The sequence below is a fragment of the Corylus avellana genome, chromosome 6 (genome assembly GCF_965113065.1).
Source record: "Corylus avellana chromosome 6, dhCorAvel1.hap1.2, whole genome shotgun sequence".
NCBI lineage: Eukaryota > Viridiplantae > Streptophyta > Magnoliopsida > Fagales > Betulaceae > Corylus > Corylus avellana.
The window spans coordinates 16933151-16959495 of NC_142495.1; the positions used below are offsets into that span (position 1 = coordinate 16933151).

The 26345-nt window shown below is 38.1% G+C and overlaps 1 protein-coding gene across 1 annotated transcript; it reads left to right on the forward strand.

Moving 5' to 3' along the window:
* Positions 1-22786: 22786 nt before the first annotated feature.
* Positions 22787-23868, forward strand: LOC132187796 (dehydration-responsive element-binding protein 3). Its single transcript, XM_059602235.2, has one exon. The coding sequence runs from the start codon at positions 23131-23133 to the stop codon at positions 23764-23766; it is 636 nt and encodes a 211-aa protein (XP_059458218.2). The 5' UTR covers positions 22787-23130; the 3' UTR covers positions 23767-23868.
* The last annotated feature ends 2477 nt before the right edge of the window (positions 23869-26345 follow it).

Here is a 26345-nt window from a genome sequence, read left to right on the forward strand (position 1 = left end):
GGATACACGTGATGATTTAAGATAATTTAACATAATTGATTGCTTGATTTTATTTGCCTAATAATTGGATATCCCTTATGATTTCTTCTACAGATACATTTGGTGTTTTAATTAAGATTGGATATCTTTTGTGATTTACGGATACATCTGGTGATTGAATTGATATTGGATTTGTAACAACCCAGGGAAAAGCGCTAGCCATATTTGCGCTATCATCCCAAAAGGACTAGTCAATTTGGAGCTTCCCTAGAATTCAAAATAAAGCCTAGTTTCACCTAGTAACTAGGCAATGTGGGACTTAACACCCATGACTATCTCTATAAACCACCCACTCTATGTGGGCATCTTCTTATCTTCCCAATATGGGACCGGGGTGCTACAAACTCCCCCTCTTAAATTTCTGACGTCCTCGTCAGGGCTACGTCATGCAGTGCTCTAATACCACATGGCCTGGCATTACTAGGTGGCTTTGATACCACTTGTAACAACCCAGGAAAAAGCACTAGCCATATCTGCGCTATTACCCCAAAAGGACTAGTCAATTTGGAGCTTCCCGAGAATTCATTATAAAGCCTAGTTTCACCTAGTAACTAGGCAATGTGGGACTTAACACCCATGACTATCTCTATAAACCACCCACTCTATGTGGGCATCTTCTTATCTTCCCAATATGGGACCGAGGTGCTACAAACTCCCCCTCTTAAATTCCTGACGTCCTCGTCATGGCTACGTCATGCAGTGCTCTAATACCACATGGCCTGTCGTTACTAGGTGGCTTTGATACCACTTGTAACGACCCAGGGAAAAGTGCTAGCCATATCTGCGCTATCACCCCAAAAGGACTAGTCAATTTGGAGCTTCCCTAGAATTCATTATAAAGCCCAGTTTCACCTAGTAACTAGGCAATGTGGGACTTAACACCCATGACTATCTCTATAAACCACCCACTCTATGTGAGCATCTTCTTATCTTCCCAATATGGGACCGGGGTGTTACATGATTCCTCATGTGATTTGTGCAATGAATGGATACATGAGATGGTTTTGATTAATTGTTTGAAGCATAGTAAAACATATCTAAGATTTTAATTGTGAGAACTTCAGATTAATATTGATAAACATGGAACTATGTTGTTATGATTCGGTGAGTGTGAATTCCCGAACCTTAGTATTTTATTTCTTGGTTTATTTTAATTAGTTTATGTTTGTCTTTTAATTTTTAAAAGCAAAATTAAAACCCTTTTGGAACTAGATTAGGATTTAATTAGTTTAGATATAGATTGCTCTTTCAAAAATACAATTCTCTATGGAATTGACCTCGCACTTGTAATCCATTAACTACAATCGATTCGTGTACTTGCGAGTTAAATAAATTTGCACAACAACAGTATCCCTAGCCGTAATTCTATTGCGGAATATTTCATGGAGGATTCATAAGTCAACATTAATTGTTTAATAAAAAAATATTTGTTAGAGTGCAGTCACAATTATTTAGTGGAATTAATTGTGATTAAAATATTGTGCGTAATAATTGTCAGGGAGACATTGCTACGAACATATTTAAACCAATAATATTTTTTCCTTTAGGTCCCTCACCAAGTTGATGTTATTTAACCATAATAAGGCTTTCATATTTATTGGGCTAAGTGTTTTATTTATTTAAAACTTGGGCTAGAGAGAGATTGTGCAATTGAGCTTGGGATAAAACCTAGAAGCCTAATGAGCATAAGTGGAAAACATAAGGCTAGAAGAAATTCAATGAGCCTATGTATTGGAGACAAGGAGAAAGGGCTAGAGTAAAACCCAAGCCTAGTTCCCAAAGGAGAGAACGCATGGACCATTGATATTTCTTCCTGACCCATGCGGCCAAGGCCTAAGCCAACACATAATAACTCCTTAAAATACTGCTTTAGACTTTGATTCTAAATTCTGAGGGAATTGTGGACTTAGATGTTTCATGTAGGTTGCTTTGATGTATCAAAGAGTGAGACCTATCATTTGTCGAAATAATCTCAATACATTGGGTGATCACATGAAACATTATGGGAAAGCTTTTTCTAAGAGGGAATCTAAATCCTTTTTCAATAGGCAAAGAGATAAGAAATTTCTCTTATAGATAGATTTAATGGATATTATTTTCAAGAATCTGGCCACAACATTTTAGATAAAATACCAAAATATATACATGTGATTTTCACATTACGAGAATAACATAAAATCAGTGACTCAATGATAAAGAAGTTGAGAATGCAATATCCTTAGGATTAATTATGGTACATTATATTTCACGGAGGAATTATAAGTCAACATTAAGTAAGTCAAAGGAATTAATTGTTTAATAAAAAATATTTTTTGGAGTGCAATCACAATTATTTAGTGAAATTAACTGTGATTAAAATATTACTGCGTAACAAATGTCAAGGAGACATGATTACGGAAATATTTAAGTCAATAATTATTTTTTTCCTTTAGGTCCCTCACCAAGCTCATGTAATTTAACCATAATAAGGCTTTCTTATTTATCGGTCTAAATGTTTTGTTTTATTGAAAACATAGGCTATAGCGTAAATATGCAATTGGGCTTGAGATAAAACCCAAAAGCCTAAAAGGCATGGGGAGCATAAGACGAGGGACCTATGCATTGGAGATTAGGGCTGGGCAGGGCCTAGGATTAAATCCCAGGCCCAATTCCCAAGGTAAGGGGGCCGCATGTGACAATGGCATGGAGGCTAGGGTTTTTCCCTAGCTGTTCATGCCTAATCCTAGTATACCTTGGATTTCTCTTTTACTCCTTGTTCCACACTACTTAAATTTGAAACTCTGCTCCTATGCTAAGCCTATAAATAGAGAAGAGCCTGAGATCTCAAATCATCCCATCAAAATATTTTGATACATAATTTTCGGAAACACTTTGAGAATTCTTAGTTTTTGTGTTAACTCACAAAGAACAAAAGTTTAAGATTTGAAGATCCAAGCAAGCACCCACATTCTCTTGGTTATTATCAGTCATTGGTGAGAAGATCTAGAGGTCTCAACATTCTAGAGATCAACTGTGTTCTTGGAGAAGAACAAGCAAAAGTTTTTGCTCATAATCAAGGCGTAGTTGTAAATCCTCAATTGAGTAATCTTTGTTCTTGCTATTTAATTGAAATATCAACTGTTATTCATATGTTCTTCATAAAGTTTTCATGGGCATTGAATATGATTCTTTCCGCTGCGTAAATTTTGATTTGCATACGTATTCCCAACAGTTCCCTCCAAAACTTTTGTTACTCAAAAACTTAAGCTTGTTTAGTTTAAATCTTAAATTTCAAAGGGGTCTGCTTTTGGTTTAAATCTTGAATTTCAAATTTTTGATACACATGGCACGTTACAGGCTGTTCTATTTAATGAATGGCTTTGATTGACATAATTTGTTTGGATTGTCAACCCAATCCTCAACTAATAGCATGCAAATCCTAGGATTCTAAAAATATAAAATAACTTCATACAATTTGATCTAAAAATAAATAAATAACAAATATAGGAAATAAATTATTGTTGTGCCAGAAAGAGTACAAACCCAAGTGCAAGCTATCGTAAGTAATAAATTCTTGATAAATCTGAAGTCAATCCATAAGAAATGGTAGACATTAAAATAAAATTTCTATTACCGTGCATAAATGTAAATTGATTTTATTGTTGGTTTTTCACTAAAAAATGGAGTAATGGAGTGAAAGGTGTGATAAAATAAAATTAACTAAATTAAATTAATAAAATAAAGCTATATAAAAATAATGAAAAGTACTAGGGTTTCAATGATTCAAGTAGCATTCTATATATTACGTATTCATGAGACATTTGTTTTTAACTCCACTTGGTAGAGAATCAACTCTCATAATTGAAAGATATAATAATTAAGTACCAATCGGTTATAAAATAATTTGAACATGAGTTGGTTAAGAATTTGACTTATACAACATGTTAGAATAAATTAAGCATTCAATGTATTTTCAAATCATAACAAATAAGTATTTGATATAAACAAAAATAATAACGAATAAAAATAAATTTTTCATATGGAATTATTCTCAAATTAAAATTATCTTCACCATTCAATCATTAATCCATGAAGAACAACAAATAGGGAAAGACTACAGATAAAAAGATTATGTTCATGAGAAGAAGATTTTCTTTCTAGATGAAACTAGAGTAGAAGAAAAAGTTTTCCATGTCCTTTGAGATTGTGGAAGGAAACCATATTGCATTTTTTTTGGATTTGGGCTGCAGACTATGGCGGACGACCTATCTAGGCAGTGGGTGAAATTCTCATTGTCAGAAGAAGAGGATGCTGAAGTTGCTATCCAAGTTACGAACTTTCGATTTCCAGGGGGCAAAACTGTGTAGTGGGCAAATTGGTGACGGACAGGTATGTGAGCAAGAAGACGGCAAAGAACAATCTTCAGCAATGGTGGAGGACGACTAGAACTCTCAACGTCAAAGTCTTAGGGGAAAATCTATTCCTCATAGATTTTGAACACGGAGGGACAAAAAGAGTCTTGGAGGGCTGTCTGTGGGTCTTTGAGGGTAATCTTTTCCTGGTTGAGGACTTTGATGGACGCACCTCACCTGCCAAACTCACTTTTGATAGGGGCCCCTTTTGGGTACAGATGTTTGATCTCCCATTGGGGTGCATGGGGCGTGAAGTTGGGCGCAAAATAGGATCCTCGGTTGGAATTGTGGAAGAAATCGACACTGATGGAGATGGGGTTGGTTGGGGTGAATATTTACGTGTAAAGATTTCCTTGGATCTGTCCAAACCTTTGGCGCGAGGATGTAAGATGAACCTCAAAGGAAGTGTAAGTTGGATCTCTTTTTAATATTAAAGGCTTCCTAAATTCTGCTTCCAGTGCGGTGTTATTCGACATGGACAGGGAGGGTGTCCGAAGCGGAGTGATTTGCGAAACCAAGGTGAACCGAGTCATTTTGGCCCTTGGTTACTAGCAGCCTCACCAACCTGAAGGGCTGAACGGACCCATGGGGGCCATGTCCCAAAGCCAACCAGCAATTACTCCGTGTCTCATGATTTTGACGGACACAAATGTCACAAGACAGGCGGAACAAGGCGGAGAGATGACCGGAGGAGGACTGAGACAAGCGATGGGGGAGCGAAGGAAATAGATGCAGCTTTCTAGGAAAGTAATTACTCACCTTCCAAAAATAGCGAGGAAGGATATGGCTGAGCAAATCAAGGAGGAGAAGCGGATAATTCCCATATTGCATCAGCTATTCATAACGGCAATATATTTATTAGGGCTGAAATAGTGGTTGCGGTTAGCGGTTAGTGGCTAAAACCGCTAACCGCAACCGCCTAGGCGGTTAGTAAAACTTACTAACTGCCTCCGCTAACAGGATAGCGGTTAACCGCCTGGTTAGCGGTTAACCGCTTTTTCCTAACCGCTTTTTTTGGGCTTTTTTTTGGACCGGTTTTGGGCCAATTTTGGCCCGGTTTTAGGCTCACTTTAATAATTTTTTTTCCTCATTTTGAACCTTTTTTTTTTGTTTTTTTTTTTTTTCCCCTTTTCATGGCCTTTCTCTCTCTCTCTCTCTCTCTCTTTCTCGGACAAAGAAGCAAACAGCCTTTAGGTATTGAATCTATCTCTCTGATTTATGGTTGGTTGTTTTGTTTTGTGGCGTGTTTGTTATTTTTCGGTTTCTTTTTGTGGAAATGCATGCTTCGGTGTTCATCAACTACACTCATAAAACTCTCACAACCCAAACCAGATCTTTCAGTATATAAGTATATTCAACCAAAACTCTCGATCGATCTCAGCTCACACACTTGAAACTCTCATAATCCCAAAATTATGATACATCTAATGTTGCTTGCACATTGTAATAAACAAACTTTCGATTAACACAAACATGCACAAGTACCATTTTCCCTTTATTGAACAGAAAAAATAAAAAAAAATACAAGAGAACCTGCTTTGGCTAAAACCCTAGCTACTTGGGCCTAAGCCTCTAATAATCTTGTGTAAATGGTGTAAAAATCAAAATCAAATTACTAAACTTACCTTGCTTGGCGGCGAGAGATGGCGAGTTGAAAGAGGGAGCAACGGAGACGGCGAGTTGAGAGAGGGAGTGACGGAGAGTCGGAGACAGCGAGTTGAGAAAGAGAGAGGGATGAGAGATGGAGTCAATATGTGAGAGTGAGGCAGGCGAGGCAGGCTTGATAGTTGAGAACTTGAGAGGCAGAGCCACAGTCTCGCAGATGGAAGGAGAAGGAGCTTCGGATTTAGAATCGCAGATGCAGGGAGAAGGAGCTTCGGATTTTAGGGTTAGAAAAGAGGGAATATACAGAAGTGCAAAACGACGTCGTTTTGCACTTCTATATAATAAAAAATTAATAATAATAAAACTAATGTTAGGGGGAATTTAACTCCGGAACTTTTGTTGAAAAACTCGCACATGTACCACTACGCTACAACGCCTCATTGCAATTTATTATATGAAATATATATATAATATAAATATATATTATATTTTTTTAAAAAAAGCGGTTAGCGGTTAGCAGGTTTCCAAAACCCACTAACCGCTAACCGCAACCGCATAGACGGTTAGTGGTTTTTACTAACAGCTTTCAAAGTGGTTAGGCGGCTAGCGGTTATAGCGGTTAGCGGTTGTGGTTAGGCGGTTTTAAATTTCAGCCCTAATATTTATGGAGAGTAATGAAGTTTCGGAAAGATTAAAGAAAAGGCCCAGCTGGAAAGATCGAGAAGATAAGGTGGGTAATCGCAGAATCAGATGAATGACAAAATCTGGCCAGCTATAGGGAATGATTGGAGCCGAGTGTCCCCTTTGGGAAAGTGGCCAAGGGGAAAGGGAGGTGCTGATGGGAGCCCAAATCAAAGTGTTGGCTTAGGTGGGAGTGGTGACAAAAGGCCCAGTCCTGGAGGAGTGTATATGGGACCAAAGTTAACTGACCTTGCAAAAAATTTTAAGGAGGTCCAAGCTGGTCACGCTGAAAATACTACTGGAGGGACTGCAAATATTTTGGCAACTTGGAAACGGAAGGACATGGATTGGGTAGCTGGGCAAGGAGAGGGACTGAATGATGTGAAAAATCTTGGGGTTGAAAGGTGTTGTGCAAATTTATTTAACTCGCAAGTGTACGAATTGATTGTAGTTAATGGATTATAAGTGCGAGGTCGATCCCACAAAGAATTTTATTCTTGAATGAGCAATTTATATCTAAATTAATTAAATCATAACCTAGTTCCAAGGGTTTTGATTTTGGTTTTTAAAATTAAAAGGCTAAACATAAACTAAATAAATCAATAGATAAAGACACTAAGGATGTGGAATCTACACACACTAAATCATAACAACATATTTTATATTCATCAATATTAATCCGAGGTTCTCGCAATTTAAATTTTATATATGTTTTACTATGCTTCAAAGAATTAATCAAAATCATCCCATGTATCCATTCATTGACCAAATTACAAAAGGAATCCAAATTTAATTGAAACACCAGATGTATCTGTAAAACAAATCACAAGGGTTATCCAATTTTTATGAGTTAAAAGCCAAGCAATCAATTATGTGAAATTATCCTAAATCATCAAGTGTATCCTTGAATCACAACAAGATATCCAAGAATCATGCCACATGTTGAAAAGAAGTAAAACAATTGAAATAATAAACCAATAAAATCAGAATAATAAAAACTTACAATAAAGTGATGTTGTTCTTCATCGGTGAGGCTTCATCCCCAACCTTAGTTGAGAATTTAGCTCCACATGACTATGAAATTAAAATCTAAATCTAAAGAAAAACCAAACTAAAAGAAAAGCTGTGGATTACATTCTATCTCCAAAATTGGATCTAAAAACTAGTTTTTGGAATTCTATATATTTTCTTGAATACAAAGAAGTCTATTTATAGGCTTAGGGAAGTCCTAGAAGCCGTATTAAACCTAGATAATTCGGAGGTTTGTCTCCCAGTCAAAATAGAAGTCTGAAATCAGAATAGGATTCGTCCAGATTTGTATCTTTTTATTGCGGGGTGATTTTGGCATAGTAACCATCCGAATTAGGAAAATTCTATTCCACAATAAACTGTAGTATTTTGAGTCAGTTTTTCAATGCCGCTTGAATCACAAAAATCCAATATCTGAGCGGAAAGTTATGGCTAAAATACTGAGACATGTGCAGAATCTGAATTTGAATCCAATCTGAAATTTTATTCAATCTGAAACTTTATCCAATTTAACCTTTTCTTGGATTTGGTTAAATTTAACCACATCATCTAGGTCTTCTCGAAGTATGCTTTCTTCCAAACTTTGCATTTTTTTTCCTTAAAAGTTGTAATTGTTCTTCAATAACCTACAAAATACTAAAAACACAAAACTAACACAAAATATTAAATAACGACACAACTAAAGGATTAACTAATGCAAATAAGGGGGTTCCAAATATGGAATATTTGGCACTTATCAGAAGGAATGAATGGAAGGTAAAAAATCCAAAAAAGAGTTGTTTGACAGTGATAAGTAATGAATTGGCTAGTGATTCGGGAATGGCGGAGGCTGATATTCAGCCCTGCCGACCGCAATGATCATCCTCAGTTGGAACGGCCGGGGGCTTAGGAACCTTTGGACAGTTCAGGACCTTTGCTGGATGGTGAAAGAGAAAAGACCCACTATGGTTTTCCTTATGGAAACCAAAATGCGTCGAAAGAAAATGGAAAATATCCGCCATAAACTAGGCTTTTCAAGTATGTTTTTGGTGGATTGCATTGGGCGAAGTGGTGGTTTGGGGCTTTTATGGGGAGAGGAGGTGGTGGTGGAAATTTAAAATTATAGCCATCGCCATATTAACTCCATCGTGCAAGGTAATAATAATGTAAAGTGGAAGTTTACGGGTTTTTACGGGCATCCGGAGGCCCTAAGGCGGCATGAAGCATGGGCTCTCCTCAAACATTTGGCCCTTTTTGAACCTCACCCATGGTTGTGTATTGGCAACCTCAATGAAGTAGTTAATGGCAACGTTCGGCACCGCAGTCAAATGCGAGAGTTTCATCAAACCTTGGAGGAATGTGAGCAGAATGATCTTGGCTATCGGGGTCCAAAATTCACATGGAGCAATTGTAGAGAAGGAATGGAATTCATTAAAGAGAGACTTGATAGAGGTGTGGCAAATCAAGAATGGCGGGATTTATTTTCGGAGGGAGTAGTAACGGTGGAAGCGGCAGCCTCGCCGGATCATGCTCCTTTATTTTTAAGCCTTAAAAAAAAAAAAAAAATGGAGAGGTAGAAGAAAGAAGCATTTTCGGTATGAAGCTAGATGGGCAAGGGAGCAAGGCTGCCAAGAAGCAATTACTACGGCTTGGGCTAAACCATTGATGCAAATTGGGGGATGGGCACGTCTGGAAAAGAAAATTAGTGCTTGCATGCTTGGGATTAGCCAATGGAAAGAGAAAACGCATAACGCACAAGAGGTAAATATCAAGTTGATGCAAGAGCACTTGGCGAAGCTGCAAGGCCGTGAAAGTGTAGTAGATGGCGATGTGATAAAAAAGATCAAAAATGATATACAATCCCAATTAGAGAAGGAGGATCTCTGTGGCGTCAGAGAGCCAAAATGGAATGGCTCAAGCATGGGGATAGAAACACTAAATATTTCTATGCTTGTGCCAATTCCAGGAGGAAAAAAAACTGGATTGAAAAAATAAAAGACGAGAGGGGACAGTTGTGGGAGAATCCAGAAGAAGTGGGATTGGCTTTTGTGGAATATTTTGAAGGGCTTTTTACTGCTTGCAGAGAGTAAGAGATGGGTCCATGCTTGCAATATATTGAGCCAATAGTTACATCAAGAATGAATGAAAATCTGATGATGGCTTTTACGGAGGAAGAAGTTCAAGCAGCTTTGCACCAAATGCAGCCCTTCAAAGCTCCCGGCCCGGACAGACTGAATGCATATTTTTTCCAGCAAAATTGGGCAGTCATCGGCACGGATGTGTGTAGAGGTATCATTGATATTCTTAATTCTGGAATTATGCCCCCTAATTTGAATATGACCCACATTGCCCTTATTCCAAAAATTAAAAACCCGAAGAGTGTAACGGAATTTCGCCCCATTAGCCTTTGCAATGTCTTATATAAAATTATTTCCAAAGTCCTTGTTAATAGATTGAAAAAGATACTCCCACATATTATTTCCCCTACACAATGCGTCTTTATTTCGAGGAGATTGATAACGGATAATTTACTGGCGGTGTATGAAACTCTTCATACGATGCATACAAGGATGGGTGGAAAAAAGAGGCATATGGCTGTTAAGATAGACATGAGCAAGGCCTATGATAGGGTTGAGTGGAGGTTTTGGGAGGCGGTGATGAAGAAAATGGGGTTCCAGGATGGGTGGATTAAATTAGTCATGATGTGTGTCTCCTCTGTCAAGTATTCAGTCATTGTTAATGGTGAACCTTGTGGGCATATTATCCCTACTAGGGGTATCAAGCAGGGAGACCCTATCTCACCCTATTATTTCTTATATGTGCAGAGGCTTTGAGCTCTATGGTAAACCGAGCAAATAGGGCAGGGCTATTGTCTGGGGTTCCCACCTCCAAACGGGGCCCTCACATTAGTCATCTCTTTTTTGCAGAGGATAGTTTATTTTTTGCATAACTAATCTTGCACAATGGAGTAACCTATCGGTGATCCTTCATTCCTATGAGGGAGCATCGGGGCATAAATTGAATAATTCAAAGACAGCTATATTTTTCAGCAGCAATACCCCCACCGCTGAAAAGGAGACTATTCGGGAGTTTGCAAGTATTCTAGCCACAAACAGATATGATACATATTTGGGTATGCCTGCTTTAGTGGGATGATCCCGAATGAAAGCTTTTAAGAGTATTGTGGAGAGGGTGGGGAAAAGGTTACAAGATTGGAAGCTACGGTTCCTATCCCAAGCAGGTAAAGAAATCTTGCTGAAAGCGGTCATCCAAGCCATTCCATCCTATTGTATGAGTGTACTTTTACTTCCGAAAACATTGTCATCGGAAAAAAATTCTCTTTTGCAACGTTTTTAGTGGAGTCACAAGGAGAACAATCGGAGAATTCCTTGGATGAGTTGGAGCAAGATGGGGAGGGCTAAACTTCACGGAGAAATGGGTTTTCGTGATTTAATTTGTTTCAATAAAGCTCTTTTGGTGAAACAAGTTGGGAGACTGTGGACAATGCCGAATTGTTTAATTGCGCAGATTATGAGGAATAAGTACCATCCGGACTGCTCGATTCTTGACACCACAATTGGGAAAAAAAAAAGGGTCTTTTGCTTGGAGAAACATCCAAAGTGCTTGTTTAATAAAAGAGGGGTTCGTGTGGAGGATTGGGAATGGGAAAAAAGTAAGAATGTGGAAGGATAAATGGTACCCCCAACCATCAACCTTTTGGGTGCAGTCCTCATGTTGTGCCAAATTTTCCTGATAGCGGGTCACATGTATAGGACCAACTGGGGCATTGGTCATGGTATAAAAGATATTTTAGAGGCTCATAAAGGTCCATTTACAGGCCAGGGCCATAAAGGCCTATATGAGATCCTACCAACATCATGGCATGCTCAATTATCTATTAACCTAGCCATGTTAGGTTCTTTAACCATTGTTGTAGCTCACCATATGTATTCGATGCCCCCTTATCCATATCTAGCGACTGACTATGGTACCCAACTGTCATTGTTCACACATCACATGTGGATTGGTGCACAAGAGATTCTCTAACTAAAGAGTATGTTTGGGAACTAGCCCAGCGACCCTGGATAGCGATCCCTAGAGAGAGAGGAAGGAAACTGCGCATGAAAGGGCAGAGAGAGCGGGGGTACTTCAGGCTGCTGGTCACGCTCCAGAGCTTCCTAATAGGCCTTTCCAACTCAGTTTTTTTTCGGTCTGGTTCGAGTTCTGAAGGTTATAAAATATCTAGGCCGAAGGTTGCAGCATTTTTTGGGGTCTGATTCAAGCTCAGAGGAAGGCGAAGGGGAGGAGAAAGCCTCTGTTATTAGCTTTTGCTTTTGCGTCCGTGCTCGCGCATTCATTTACTAGAAAGTGAGCCTCTTTAGCTTGAGCACGATCTGCTGCGGATGAATGGAGGGTTCTTGCTGTGCCCGCTTTAGGCCCTTTTATTGAAGTCTTTTATGATGGCATTAGATGCTTCAAACGAAGGATTTGGATAGAGGAAACTTGTCATAGAATTGATGTTTCGATTGAGGCTATAAAGATTGAATCAGTGAAGGGGTAGCCTGGTCAACCAGGCAAGACGGAATAACTTCCTATATGACAGGATCGGCAAGCCAAGAAAAGCGAGAAGGAGCTCAGTTCGTGGGGTAACCTCTCAATCTCGTAGTGAGCGGGGTTAACTCAATGAGAGTAGACGGTTTTCCACGTGGAATGAATAATATAATCATAGGAAAGAATCGTATGATGAAGAGTGCTAGTTTTTTACAAAGATTTTGGTGCACAAGAGATTCTCTAACTAAAGAGTATGTTTGGGAACTAGCCCAGCGACCCTGGATAGCGATCCCTAGAGAGAGAGGAAGGAAACTGCGCATGAAAGGGCAGAGAGAGCGGGGGTACTTCAGGCTGCTGGTCACGCTCCAGAGCTTCCTAATAGGCGCATAGGAAAGAACTCAATGCCCAGCTACTCAATCCCAACTAGCAGTTCATATTACAGAGGTAAGCCCTTATCCCAGTCCTTTGGAATGGAGGGACGGGCAAGCAAGATGCCTTTAAGAGTTAAGAGTGTACGGAGGTAGGAAAAGCGGTCTCTTAGACAAATAGTTGTGTAACGAAATAAGACGCTACTCGGATAGCTTCAGCTAGGCGGATACGAAGGAAAGAGCAGATAAAACTGCAGAGATCTCGCTTGACCTTCGCGCTGCTGGTGACGCAGCCTTGGAGTATGTTCACTCAATCCCGCTAGAGTAGGTACATTAATGAGGTACCTCTCGTCCTAGCTACCTCGCTCCAGGGATCCTAGGCCAAACCAACCCAGGGCAGGCAAACTAACAAACATAGAGGGCCCTTGATGCCTTCACAAATGGAGGATGACGAAAGGGGCTCTAAGCCCGGAGTAGCACCCTGTCGATCGATGACCTCAATACGGGAAGCCCGAACCCCCACCTTTAACTACTAGCTACCTACGTCGCTTGAATTCTTAGTCGAGTAAGCCTACGTGGTGCTGGGTTACAGATTAAAGAATTCGCTACAAGCACACTCGGATCCCCTCCTCTCTCTGCGCTCTGTCACTCACTCGCTTGTTCACTTACGCCAAGCAGGCTCTTCTTCTTCTTTGGTAGTTTGTTCCTAGATCGCTTTTCCATGCTTAGATCTAACCTCTTTTATGACTATTACTTGATGTGAGATGCCTTAACCTCTATCTTTTTCTACACGGAACTGGCAATAGAATCTCAATGGAGGCTATCCCGAGATGCTCCTATTATCAGATATCTACTAGCGACCCTATTTCACACTCTCCCACATAGAGAGGGAAAGGCCTTATTCCACTAACAGAAAAGCAAGGACGGGAATAACCTCACCTAGAGGTAAAAGCACCCGAGTCCGGGAAGAGAAAACACGACTTGACTTCCCTATTTATTATAAGAGAGTTAGACTCATGGAGATTGTTCTGGTGGAGTCAAATCGGAATTGCATATGCATAAAAGATGCTTGATTCGCTAAAGCAATCGAGCAGCGGTAGATTACAGCCAACACAGCACAGTAAGAAAAGACAACGAGCTCAAGAGAAGGGAAAGAGAGACCTTCACGCTCCACACATGGGAAGCGCTCACTACGCAACGTATCTTTATTCATTAAAACTGCGCTTTCCTAGCTTATCTTATAGCTCTCAAACAAGAAGATGCTAGTTCTTATGCCACTACCAGCACAGGGAATGCTGAGTCCTACAGGAAAGAGATTAGCTCCTAGCTTGGGGGAAAGCCCCATTCGCTTAGCTACAGGAGCTAATAGCAAGAGAGGGCTACTTCTAATGGCTTCTAACGCAGTCTATCTTGATCTAACCCTACCAGTAGGAGGAAAGAAAGAACTACCTCATCCATTCTATTCTTATCTTTCTTTATCTAACCTAACCTTCAAGAAGCCTTTTGGAAGACCTTAGAGAACCGCAAGTGAGGTAAGGAAGTTCATGGTCAATCCTACAGGTAAGATATTCTCTATCCCCTTTCTCTAATAATAAGGGTTCCAAACCTTTCTTCTTATTAGTATTAGTAAGATAGGTGCTTAACGCCCTCGTGTGCTAGTCCGAATAAAGAGTATATTTTCCGATGGCATTGTCACTTAGGACATCCATCGTTTTCGTCTTCTATAACCTTCCAGCATTAACTAACTGGCCTAACCATAGGATCTCTCTCTTATCCTTGCTTGGCTTCCTACTACCTACTGGGATAGGAACTACTCGGATAGGAAGAGTTCAAAGTAAGCTAATTGGATCTCTCTCCTCCACTCTGGGCTAGCAGACAGACTGGCTTAGTGGGATACTTAAACATCCAGAAAGTCCCGTAGTAAGATCGAGCTATAGCTATGAAACCGCGTATTTTTCGCCTAAAGACAGATTTCGACCGGTGACTGACAGAAAAAGGAGATCGAACTAGGAAACACGGTGTTTTTGGCATTTCACCGAAGTCAGGTCAGAAAAGTGAGATCAGAACGATCAGGTTTAGGAAACAGCGTATTTTTGGCCTCAATTGAATTGCCTTTTCCCTCTGGGTGGGATCAAAAATATTATCTACATAAATTAATAGATAATATTTAGTACGTTTTAACTTGCAAGTGCACAGGATCAAAACAATATTATAGTTCAGCAAGTATGAGATCAATCTCACGGAGATTGTTGATTTTATTTAGAATTGATTAAAATATCAAAGTTGTCATGAAATTAACATTGATATATGAAAAAGAAATAAAGATAAAGATAAAGGTAGGGCTTTGATATCAACCACTAATTATACAAAAATAATATAACAATATGCCAATGATCCAATCATATTATGAATACCTAATGTTTGCCAACCTAAGGGCATGGGTGTATACTCCTTCAGCTATACATTTTTCTAAGCAACGAATTAGGCATGAGTGAATACTCTAATTTTTTTCTTTCTCAAAGGCTTTAGCATGGGTGTATACTAAGTTATTCTTTAAAAAAACATAAATCTATGACAATCGACAAACACACGGAACCTAGGGCATGGGTGTATACTCCCGGTTTTTCATGTTGATTAACCCAAGAACCCGGTGTGGATTTCTTTTGTTACTCTTATTAAACCCTGAACTCCATCATCCAAATTGAATTAATTAACTAATCCAAACCACATGCATATAATGGCCAGTCATACATATATGAGGAATTCAATAAAACAAGACTTAATCAAGTTAAGCAACACAATATGATTATCACAAAGGCTCTAATATTGAAATATTAAATAAATATAATTAGGGCTTCAATCTAGCATTCCTAAAGAGTTAGTTACATGTAATTAAAATAAAAGAAAAGGGAAAGAAAGAACCCGAGAACAACTCCTTGAAGTAGCTCCATTTCTCCCCTTCCAATTGTATATCTATTCTAAAGGCTTAAGGGTCTATTTATAAGACTTAGCAATACTCTAAAAACCCTAAAATTCCTAGGGTTTGAGCCATAGTTCGCATAAGACTTCAAAACCCTAAAAGAGACAAAATCAAACAATCCTTGGCAATGGCACCAAAAACTTATTGTGCCAAATACTACGTAAATTAATATATAATGTTTATTACGTTTTAACTTACAAGTGCACAAGATCAAAACAATAGTATAGTGCAGTACGTATGAGATCGATCCCACGGAGATTGTTGATTTTATTTAGAATTGATTAAAATATCAAAGTTGTCATGAAATTGATATTGATATATGAAAAGAGAAATAAAGATAAAGATAAAGGGAGGGCTTTGATATCCACCACTAATCATACTCAAATAATATAGCAATATGCCAATGATCCAATCATATTATGAATACCTAATGTTTGCCAACCTAAGGGCTTGGGTGTATACTCCTTAAGTTATAGATTTCCTTAAGCAACAAATTAGGCATGTGTATATACTCTAATTCTTTTCTTCCTCAAAGGATTTAGCATGGGTGTATACTAAGTTGTTGTTTAAGAAATCATAAATCGATGAAAATCGACAAACATACAGAACCAAGGGCGTCGGTGTATACTCCCGATTTTCTATGTTAACTAACCCAAAAACCTGGTGTGGATTTCTTTTGTTACTCTTATTAAACCCAAGACTCAGTCATCCAAATTGAATTAGTTAACTAATTCATACCACATGCATATAATGGTCAGTCATACACATATGAGGAATTCAATAAAACAGGAATTAATCAAGTTAAGCAACACAATATGATTATCATTAAGGCTCCCATATTGAAATGTTAAATAAACATAATTAGGGCTTCAATCTAGCCTTCCTAAAGAGTTAGTTACACATAATTAAAATAAAAGAAAAGGGAAAGAAAGAACCCGAAAACAACTCTTTGAAGCAGCTCCAATTCTTCTCCATCCAATTGTATATCTATTCTAAAGGCTTAAGGGTCTATTTATAAGACTTAGCAATACTCTAAAAACCCTAAAAATCCTAGGGTTTGAGCCATAGTTTGCACAAGACTTCAAAACCCTAAAAGAGACAAAATCAAACAATCCTCGGCAACGGCACCAAAAACTTGTTGTACCAAACACTACCTAAATTAATAGATAATATTTAGTATGTTTTAACTCGGAAGTGCACAAGATCAAAACAATAGTATAGAGCAGTAAGTACGAGATCGATCCCATGGAGATTGTTGATTTTATTTAGAATTGATTAAAATATAAAAGTTGTCACGAAATTGATATTGATATATGAAAAAGAAATAGAGATAAAGATAAAGGTAGGGCTTTGATATTCACCATTAATCATACTCAAATAATATAACAATATACCAATGATCCAATATATTATGAATACCAAATGTTTGCCAACCTAAGGGCAATGGTGTATACTCTTTATGCTATAGATTTTCCTAATCAACGAATTAGGCATGGGTGTATACTCTAACTCTTTTATTTCTCAAAGGATTTTGCATAGGTGTATACTAAGTTGTTCTTTGAGAAAGCATAAATCTATGAAAATCGACAAACACATGGAACCTAGGGCATGTGTGTATACTCCCAGGTTTTTATGTTGATTAACCCAAGAACCCAGTGTGAATTTCTTTTGTTACTCTTATTAAACCCAGGACTCGGTCATCCAAATTGAATTAATTAACTAATCTATACCACATGCATATAATGGCCAGTCATTCACATATGATGAATTCCATAAAACAAGAATTAATCAAGTTAAGCAATACAATATGATTATCACAAAGGCTCCAATATTGAAATGTTAAATAAACATAATTAGGGCTTCAATCTAGCCTTCCTAAAGAGTTAGTTACACATAATTAAAATAAAAGAAAAGGGAAAGAAAGAACCCGAAAACAACTCTTTGAAGCAGCTCCAATTCTTCTCCATCCAATTGTATATCTATTCTAAAGGCTTAAGGGTCTATTTATAAGACTTAGCAATACTCTAAAAACCCTAAAAATCCTAGGGTTTGAGCCATAGTTTGCACAAGACTTCAAAACCCTAAAAGAGACAAAATCAAACAATCCTCGGCAACGGCACCAAAAACTTGTTGTACCAAACACTACCTAAATTAATAGATAATATTTAGTATGTTTTAACTCGGAAGTGCACAAGATCAAAACAATAGTATAGAGCAGTAAGTACGAGATCGATCCCATGGAGATTGTTGATTTTATTTAGAATTGATTAAAATATAAAAGTTGTCACGAAATTGATATTGATATATGAAAAAGAAATAGAGATAAAGATAAAGGTAGGGCTTTGATATTCACCATTAATCATACTCAAATAATATAACAATATACCAATGATCCAATATATTATGAATACCAAATGTTTGCCAACCTAAGGGCAATGGTGTATACTCTTTAAGCTATAGATTTTCCTAATCAACGAATTAGGCATGGGTGTATACTCTAACTCTTTTATTTCTCAAAGGATTTTGCATAGGTGTATACTAAGTTGTTCTTTGAGAAAGCATAAATCTATGAAAATCGACAAACACATGGAACCTAGGGCATGTGTGTATACTCCCAGGTTTTTATGTTGATTAACCCAAGAACCCAGTGTGAATTTCTTTTGTTACTCTTATTAAACCCAGGACTCGGTCATCCAAATTGAATTAATTAACTAATCTATACCACATGCATATAATGGCCAGTCATTCACATATGATGAATTCAATAAAACAAGAATTAATCAAGTTAAGCAATACAATATGATTATCACAAAGGCTCCAATATTGAAATGTTAAATAAACATAATTAGGGCTTCAGTCTAGCCCTCCTCAAGAGTTAGTTGCACATGATTAAAATAAAAGAAAAGGGAAAGAAAGAACCTGAAAACAACTCTTTGAAGTAGCTCCAATTCTTCTCCCTCCAATTGTATATTTATTCTAAAGGCTTAAGTGTCTATTTATAAGACTTAGGAATACTCTAAAAACCCTAAAAATCGTTGGGTTTGAGCCATAGTTTTCACAAGACTTCAAAACCCTAAAAGAGACACTTTCTAGAATACGGCTGTGGCTAACTTGCCCTTCACGCACGGGTGCACTAGATCGCGGCCCGTGTGCGCTCAATCGCAAGTCTGTGATGAAGTCTTCTCCTTGTGTGCATGAGCATACATCTCGTCTTGTTGCTTGGTCTTCTCTGGAAGTGCACTCGAGCACGAGTCTAGTGCGATCGATCGCACTATTAGAGCTTCGAGCTTTTCCCATCTTTTCTCTTCAAGCCCGATTCTTCCAGATTTGCTTCATTTTCTTCCAAAATCCTTCAAAAGCACAGAAAACACGTAAAAGAACTAAAATAGCATAAATTGACAAAACTAAGGAATTAACAAATATAAGTTTATGGGTTAAAATATGAATATTTTGGCACTTATCACCTCACCAAAATATGAATATTTTGGCACTTATCACCTCACCAAGTGTTTTGGATCCAAATGCTACTGTGAGTCAGTTCTTTAATGAAAATGGGTATGGGTGGAAGTAGTCTTTGTTGGCTCAAATTTTTTCAATTGAAGAGGTAAACCTAATACGAACCATTTCCATTAGTAGTACAGAGCAGGAAGACCGGCTTATATGAGGGGGAACAAAAAAATGCCTCTTCTTTGTCAAGAGTTCCTACCATATACTAAAGGCTTGGAAAAATTCACAGGTGGCAGAGTGTTCTTCTCGAAAGTATGATAGTGAAGTATTGAAGATTATTTGGAGATTGAATATCCCGAATGCCAAAAAGGTTTTCTTTTGGCTTGCCAAAATATCTTACCCACACGAGACAACCTTGCTAGAGAGAAGATTATTATAGACTCAAGCTGCCCAGTATGTGGAAGAGAAGATGAAACCATCTTTCATATCCTATGGAATTGCCCCTCAGCACAAGACGTATGGAATGGTGCTTGTATAACCTTCCAGAAGAGCCATTTTGAAGAGCCTGATTTTCTCAGAGTTGCAGAAGGGATGCTTAGCAAATGTTCTATGGAGGAGTTCTAGCATTTTGTGGTCCTTGCTCATAGAATTTGGTTATAGAGGAATGCTTTAATCCATGACATTGTGTTCTCACATCCCTCAGCCATAGTAGTTAGTGCAACTGAATCATTGAGGGAATTCCAAAAAGCACAGGAGGAACAAATGCCACTAGGGATATTGGCGAGAACTTCTCCACCGGGGAAGTGGAGGGCTCCTCCTATGGGTTGGCACAAGGTGAATTGGGATGCAGCTCTTGGAAATCACAGGGACAATATGGGACCAAGTGTTGTCATTCGCGATCATCTGGGACATGTTGTTGCTGCCAGGAGTGTTTCACGACCAGGTGGAGTTGAACCCGCAGTTGCTGAGGCCATGGCTACTCTTATGGTTGTCTGGACAGCTCGTGAACTGGGTCTACGACAGGTTTGCTTGGAAGGTTGTTGATGCACAGTTTTCCTGCTGGTGACATGGCACACCTGTTGAGTCCGAGTTGAATAACACTTGAGAACTTTGGCTGCACAACAAAGAAGAAAACAAAGGATCGAAGAGACCGGAGGTGAGCCGGCGGGGACACTCTGATGCCTAAGTTAGGATTTTAGAGAGAGAAAATATAAGCAACAAAGGAAAGCTTAAGAGCCAAAGTTGCGCTTACCCAAATGTGAAGAAGTGATCTGTCTTTTACAAGCATGAAGTAGTGGAAGTCCCCTAATCAATGACTTATGCTTCCCTGAATTTCTGCAGTGCAATTGCCAACAGGGATTTGAGTAGTTATCCTTACCTAGATCTTATGGGACTAAGATCGTACGATTTTGTGGTTATAGGTATCACTTGATTTGAATATTTGTATGCGATCTGCGGATAACATATCTGATTTCTATATTAAATAGATTTGACAGTTTTGTATGGATAAGATTGCTTATCTATTAACAGTTGTATCTCCCAAGATATCTGAGTTATCCTTGCTACAGAGATCTGTGTTTCTTGAGTTATTAGTCTCGGACTTAAAGGTCTCAGCTTCAAAGGTCTCGGATCTTATGGGTCTCGGATTTATAGGTCTCAGAATCTGGGGGCTCGGATCTATAGGTTTCGGAAGTTGGGGGATTCGGGCCTGGTTACCCGAAACCTTATTGGGCTTGGATCTTTCCATGCTTAGATTGGGCCCAAGTTTGTTGGGCATTTAATAGGTTGATCTATGACCCAACAAAGGTGATGCGAAGTCTATTGTTGATGCCATGAATTCCATAGAGAAGGATTGGAGTCGTATAGGTCATTTGGTGGATGATATTCGTTCTGAGGCTTAAGAGATCCCATAGTGGTCTATGGCTCACGTCAGTAGAGAATTCAACCAAGCTGCTCATGTGTTGGCTAGGATGGCTAGGACAACGACTATGGATAGACTATGGATGCATAGCTCCCCTGAATGTCTTATTGAAATCATTGTATCAGAGCAATCTGCTCTGTTCAACGATTATGTTTGAATATGAATGAAATACCATCAGTTTTCTCGAAATACAACAAATAGTCTTAAGAACACATAATAAAAATATAGGCTTCACCGCTAACACTAATTAAAGGATTAGCTACTCATAACTATGAAAATAAATTTCATAATTAAAGTGCTAAATATTAACAAAATAAAAAATAGCCAAAGTAAAAATCGCAATCGACAAAAGGAAGAACTAGTGTAATATCAGAGTCGACACCCCCCCCCCCTCCCTCCCTTTCTTGTTTCTTCCTTGCGTTTTTTTTTTCATAAGTACATCATTATTAAAAAAAAAAAAATGGAGTAAGGCATAAATAAAAAGGAAATGCATGAAATAAATGACGCGACTCTATGCACTATTGGCATGAAAGCCAAGAATTTTGGCTACCAACAAAGGCAGTGAAATAAGGCAAGGGTAGAGCATGACCGTCACGAGACCGTTCAACCCTATCCAAACCCAAGCGAAGGGGACGTAAATAGATGAATGATCCTCAAGATACCCTTCAACGCTACCCGCCTTGCGTTCTCAAGGTCGGCATGTGTGTCATGCTGCAACTCTACCTCCTCATTAGTGCCCTAATGCAACTTATGCAACTAGGGACGGAACCAGGAAATTTTATGGGAGGTGGCCATCCAAATTTTTTTTATTAAAAAAAATATATATATTTTGATTGATTTTTATGAACTAAAGACTATCATCAGGGCCAAAAAAGTGGGCATTTGAAGTAAGGGCAAAAAAAAAAAAAAACAAAAACAAAAACAAACACTTAATGGGTATGGCCCAAAAAAATTAAGAATATGGCTAAAAAGTTTTATTGAATAGGGCCAAAAAAAAAATTTTGGGTCGCCAAATGACTAAAATTAAAACTTTATTTTTATTTATTTTTTTATTTTTTACTTATAAATTTCTTTTCCTTATTTTGCAGGGTGCCTGACCTACCCCGGTTCCCCCTCCCTCCGTCACTGCATGCAACATGAGCATGTAGTCTAGGATGCACATATCTTTATAGGGATTTGGCACAAATCAAGTTCTTTGTGCTTTCCAATGTGAGGATGACACATTAGCATGGAACAACAAAAGTGAGTGTTGTTGAAGAGAATAACTTTTATAAAGACTTGACACAAATCAAGTCCTTTATGCCTTTCTTCGGAAGGATGACACATCAGCATAAAACAAAAGTAAGTGTTGTGGAAACACTAAATCCATCCTTTATCCACAAAATCAACAGGAATAAAAAAAAATGAAATAAAGAACAAATCAAAAGTGAAAAATAAAGATTTAGTATTTCCACAACACTGACTTTTGTTATTTCATGCTGATGTATCATCCTCTTAATAAAAGGTACAAAAGACTAGGTTTGTGCCAAGTCTTTATAACAACTATTCACATCACGCCAAAACTTATGTTGCATGGTCCTCAAACCAAAAAAACTAATTTTTATGTACCGAACGCAGAAAGCGATTACAACACATAAGCTTTGGGGGTGATGGTGGATAATGTAGGGATGTGAGAAAATACCTAATTTTTTAGGGAATACAACCAAATAGCAAAATAATAATTGATGTTGAATAGGAATGGCACACGGGTTTGAATTTTTGAAACAAAATAACGGACAAAAGGAAGTTGGCTCTTAACGGACAAAAGAAGAGAAACGTGGCGTCACAAAGGTTGAAGGAGAAAACTATTTTATTGAACGTTTCTGGTACAACAGATAAGAGCACGTCGGACCCACTCCGCCCGCGATGAACCCTTCTTCCGTGGACCCCACACACCGCCTCCAGTTTCCAACGTCTCTCTGTAGGTGTATGGATGGATGGATGGATGGATGGATATAGAGAAGAAACAATTTGTTGTCAATTGCCAGTTGGTTTGAAGGTCAATCTATGGGAGCGTCTCCACTAAGCATTGTGGTGCGACCCTGCCCTTCCCTACAAAACCCCCTCTCATGATCACCTTCCTTCTCAGCAGCAACATTAATGGCGGAAGCAAACAATATTTCAGAGTTCACATCTTCACCCTTTTCGTCCAACTCGGCTTCTAAATCCCCGGAGCGGAGATCTGGCAAGAGACCCAGAGAGTGTAGCAAGCACCCGGTGTACCGGGGCGTCCGAATGCGCAGCTGGGGCAAGTGGGTGTCCGAAATCCGCGAGCCCCGCAAGAAATCCCGCATCTGGCTTGGCACATTTTCCACCCCAGAAATGGCTGCACGAGCGCACGACGTCGCTGCGCTGAGCATCAAAGGTGACTCGGCGGTGCTCAACTTTCCTGACCTCGCTCCTCTGCTTCCTCGACCACTATCGGCAACCCCACCTCACATTCAGGCTGCTGCGGCTAAAGCGGCAGCCATGGCCCCAGTCGAGTTTCATTCGCAGGAATCGGAATCCGAGGAGCTGGGTCAGATCGTGGAGTTGCCCAATATAGAAGGGCGTTTTGACTCGCCCGAGTCAGGGGCTGATGAGTTCATAGTAATTGACACGGTTGATGGGTGGCTGTATGATCCGCCGATGGCGCTAGAAGGAGCTCAGATTTTTGGAGATTTCAGTGATCAGATATTGGCGTTGGAGAGCTTTATTCCGAGCAACCTTGAAATCTGGTGTGGGATGAATGGCTAATTATTATGTTGGTGTGCTTAATTTTGATAAGTTTTTACAACTTATTTCGGCTACTTTTGCTAACTAGGCACCTCTACTGTAATATATAATATAATTATTAATTCAGACAATACAATAAGAACCTTTTTTTCTTTTTTTCTTTTTTTTTGAGATTTGATGATAAATAGTTTAAATGACTGCATAATTAATGTTTATTTCTAATACCAGATGGTTCCATTCCTGCCCTTATTAGATTGTTAAATTTTATGAAAACTTTCTTAAACTTTCAAGCCTTTTGACATTATATCTAATGTTCAAAAAATCTCAATTTAAGGTATAGAACTTTTAATTTTTTGTAATGTCTCATCTTCTTCCTTTAAAATTTTTTGTTAAATCCTATCAAAATCTCAAAATATCATCTAATTGAAAGTTAGGATTCAACGAAATTTGCAAAAATACCTATACTTGAATTTTTACATTTTTTTTTATTTTTTATTTTTATATATAAAATAAATAAACAAGATTGATGGGATTTAACGAAAGACGAGGTAGAGCATATAGATGATGGATGATAAATAAGGTTTTAGTGTGGTAGAGTGATGCATTCCCAGATATATATGTTGATGAATTAAGATGATATATTAATTTGATGAATAATTATGTTTTTGTTGTTGTAATAGTGTATCCTAATTCTTTGAATTTTAGTTGCTCTTGAATTCTCCATTTGTACTTAATCTATCAATCATTTTCTTTTCACCTAGGGTTGTTTTAAATTGTCAAATTGATTTGTATGTGCACGTAACCTAAAAAACAAGGTTTTCAAATGTAACGACTTCATGTGCCAACAAAATGGAATGAGATTGCAAGGTTTTACTCAAAGCCCACATGGGAAGAAATTTCTAAGACTGACCCCCTTCCTTAGCCACCCTTTTTGGCGCAATTTGGGATATTCCCCATCTCCAATTAAGGAATTTACGAGTGTGAAATAAAATTCATAAAGGTGGAATATGTTTTTTTTTCAAAGAAATTCAAAGTGGTTTCATTTGTTAACCTGTTTTGAAGGGTATTAATTTTGAGGAAACTACCTTTTGCCCCTATGACCTATAACGCTTTGGCATTTTCCTTCAATGAACTATCAACTGTGACACTCGACCCCATTAATTACCATTTTCTGCCCAAAACTCTCATTCCGTCAGTCAAATGCTCATTGCGTTAGTCAAATGCGTTAACTCAGACGGTCTAACGGTCACTTTGCCCTTATAAACTATAATTTATTGTCATTTTGCCTCCATAAACTACAACGTATTGTTACTTTGCCCTCATGAAGTACAACGAATTGTCGCTTTGACCGTCTGAGTTAACGCTTTTGACTGACAAAATGTGGGGTTTTGGGGCACAAAATGGTAGTTCATGGGGATCGGATGTCACAGTTGGTAGTTCATTGGGGCAAAGTGAAAATACGTTGTAATTGATGGAGGCAAAAGGTAGTTTCCCTATTAATTTTTAATTTTTTTTTAGTTAAATACTTTTTCAGTACATGTGGTTTGCACCAGAATCAAATAGGTACTTGGGTTTTCAAAAATATCACAAATGGTACCTATGGTAAACAAATAAACCCTCTTCGTACCTCCTTCAAGATTCTGTTAGCTTTTTAATGGAGTGCCACGTCACCCTTACACGTGACGTGGTAGGTTTATTTGCCTACCATAGGTACCATTTGTAATATTTTTGAAAACTCAAGTGACTATTTGATTTTGGTGCAAACCACAGGTACTGGAAAGGCATTTAACTTTTTTTTTTTTTCTTTCAGAAAAAAAAAAATGTTATGACTTGTGATAAATGTAAAAACAGAATAGAGATGAAAACATCGTATTTTTAATTTAAATCAATCTCATAGATATTTTTCATTCATTCTAACAATGCCCACCACCCACTTTTGAGCCCTCAATATTAGTGTTTTCAAAACCAACTAAGACGGTGGGTTTAGTGGTTTTTTCAGTGAAAAAAATAACTATTTTTGCTTTTTAACCTTTTCAAGGGCTTCAATAGTTTCCATCACCATCCATAATGAAAGGCATCTCCTATACTCTTCATATTTTGGTGTAACTAGTAGTATTCTGAAAGTTTTAAATCCTTGACTTTTAATGTGATTAATTTGGAAGTCTTCATCGCTTATCATACCAATTCAACAAGTCATCGTTATGTTCCTAAGAGGTAGCTCAATCGGCTGGGACCACACTTAATGAAGTGAAGGTCACTAGTTCGAATCTCCCTCCCCCCTCTTGTGCGGACATGTCCAAAAAAAAAAAACAAGTCATCGTTATATATGAACTCCCTCATTTCCTTTTTTACCCCTCTCATTTCATTAATTAATTACTTAAAAAATAAATTATGGATTTGGCTTAGGTGCCGTAACGACCCAATTTTGGGTCTTTATGGGCAATAAACAATTAATATTTTAAAGAAAAAGAAAAAGAAAAAGAAAAATATTAAATAACTTAAAATATTAAAAAAAAATAAAAAATAAAAGAAAAAGAAAAAGAAAAATTAAAGGGGTAGCTCCGGTATGGGGGTGGTTCAACCAGCCCCCATGGCAAGGG

Excerpts from the sequence above, each read along its gene's own strand:
- LOC132187796 (XM_059602235.2), top strand. The coding sequence starts at position 23,131 with ATGGCGGAAGCAAACAATATTTCAGAGTTCACATCTTCACCCTTTTCG.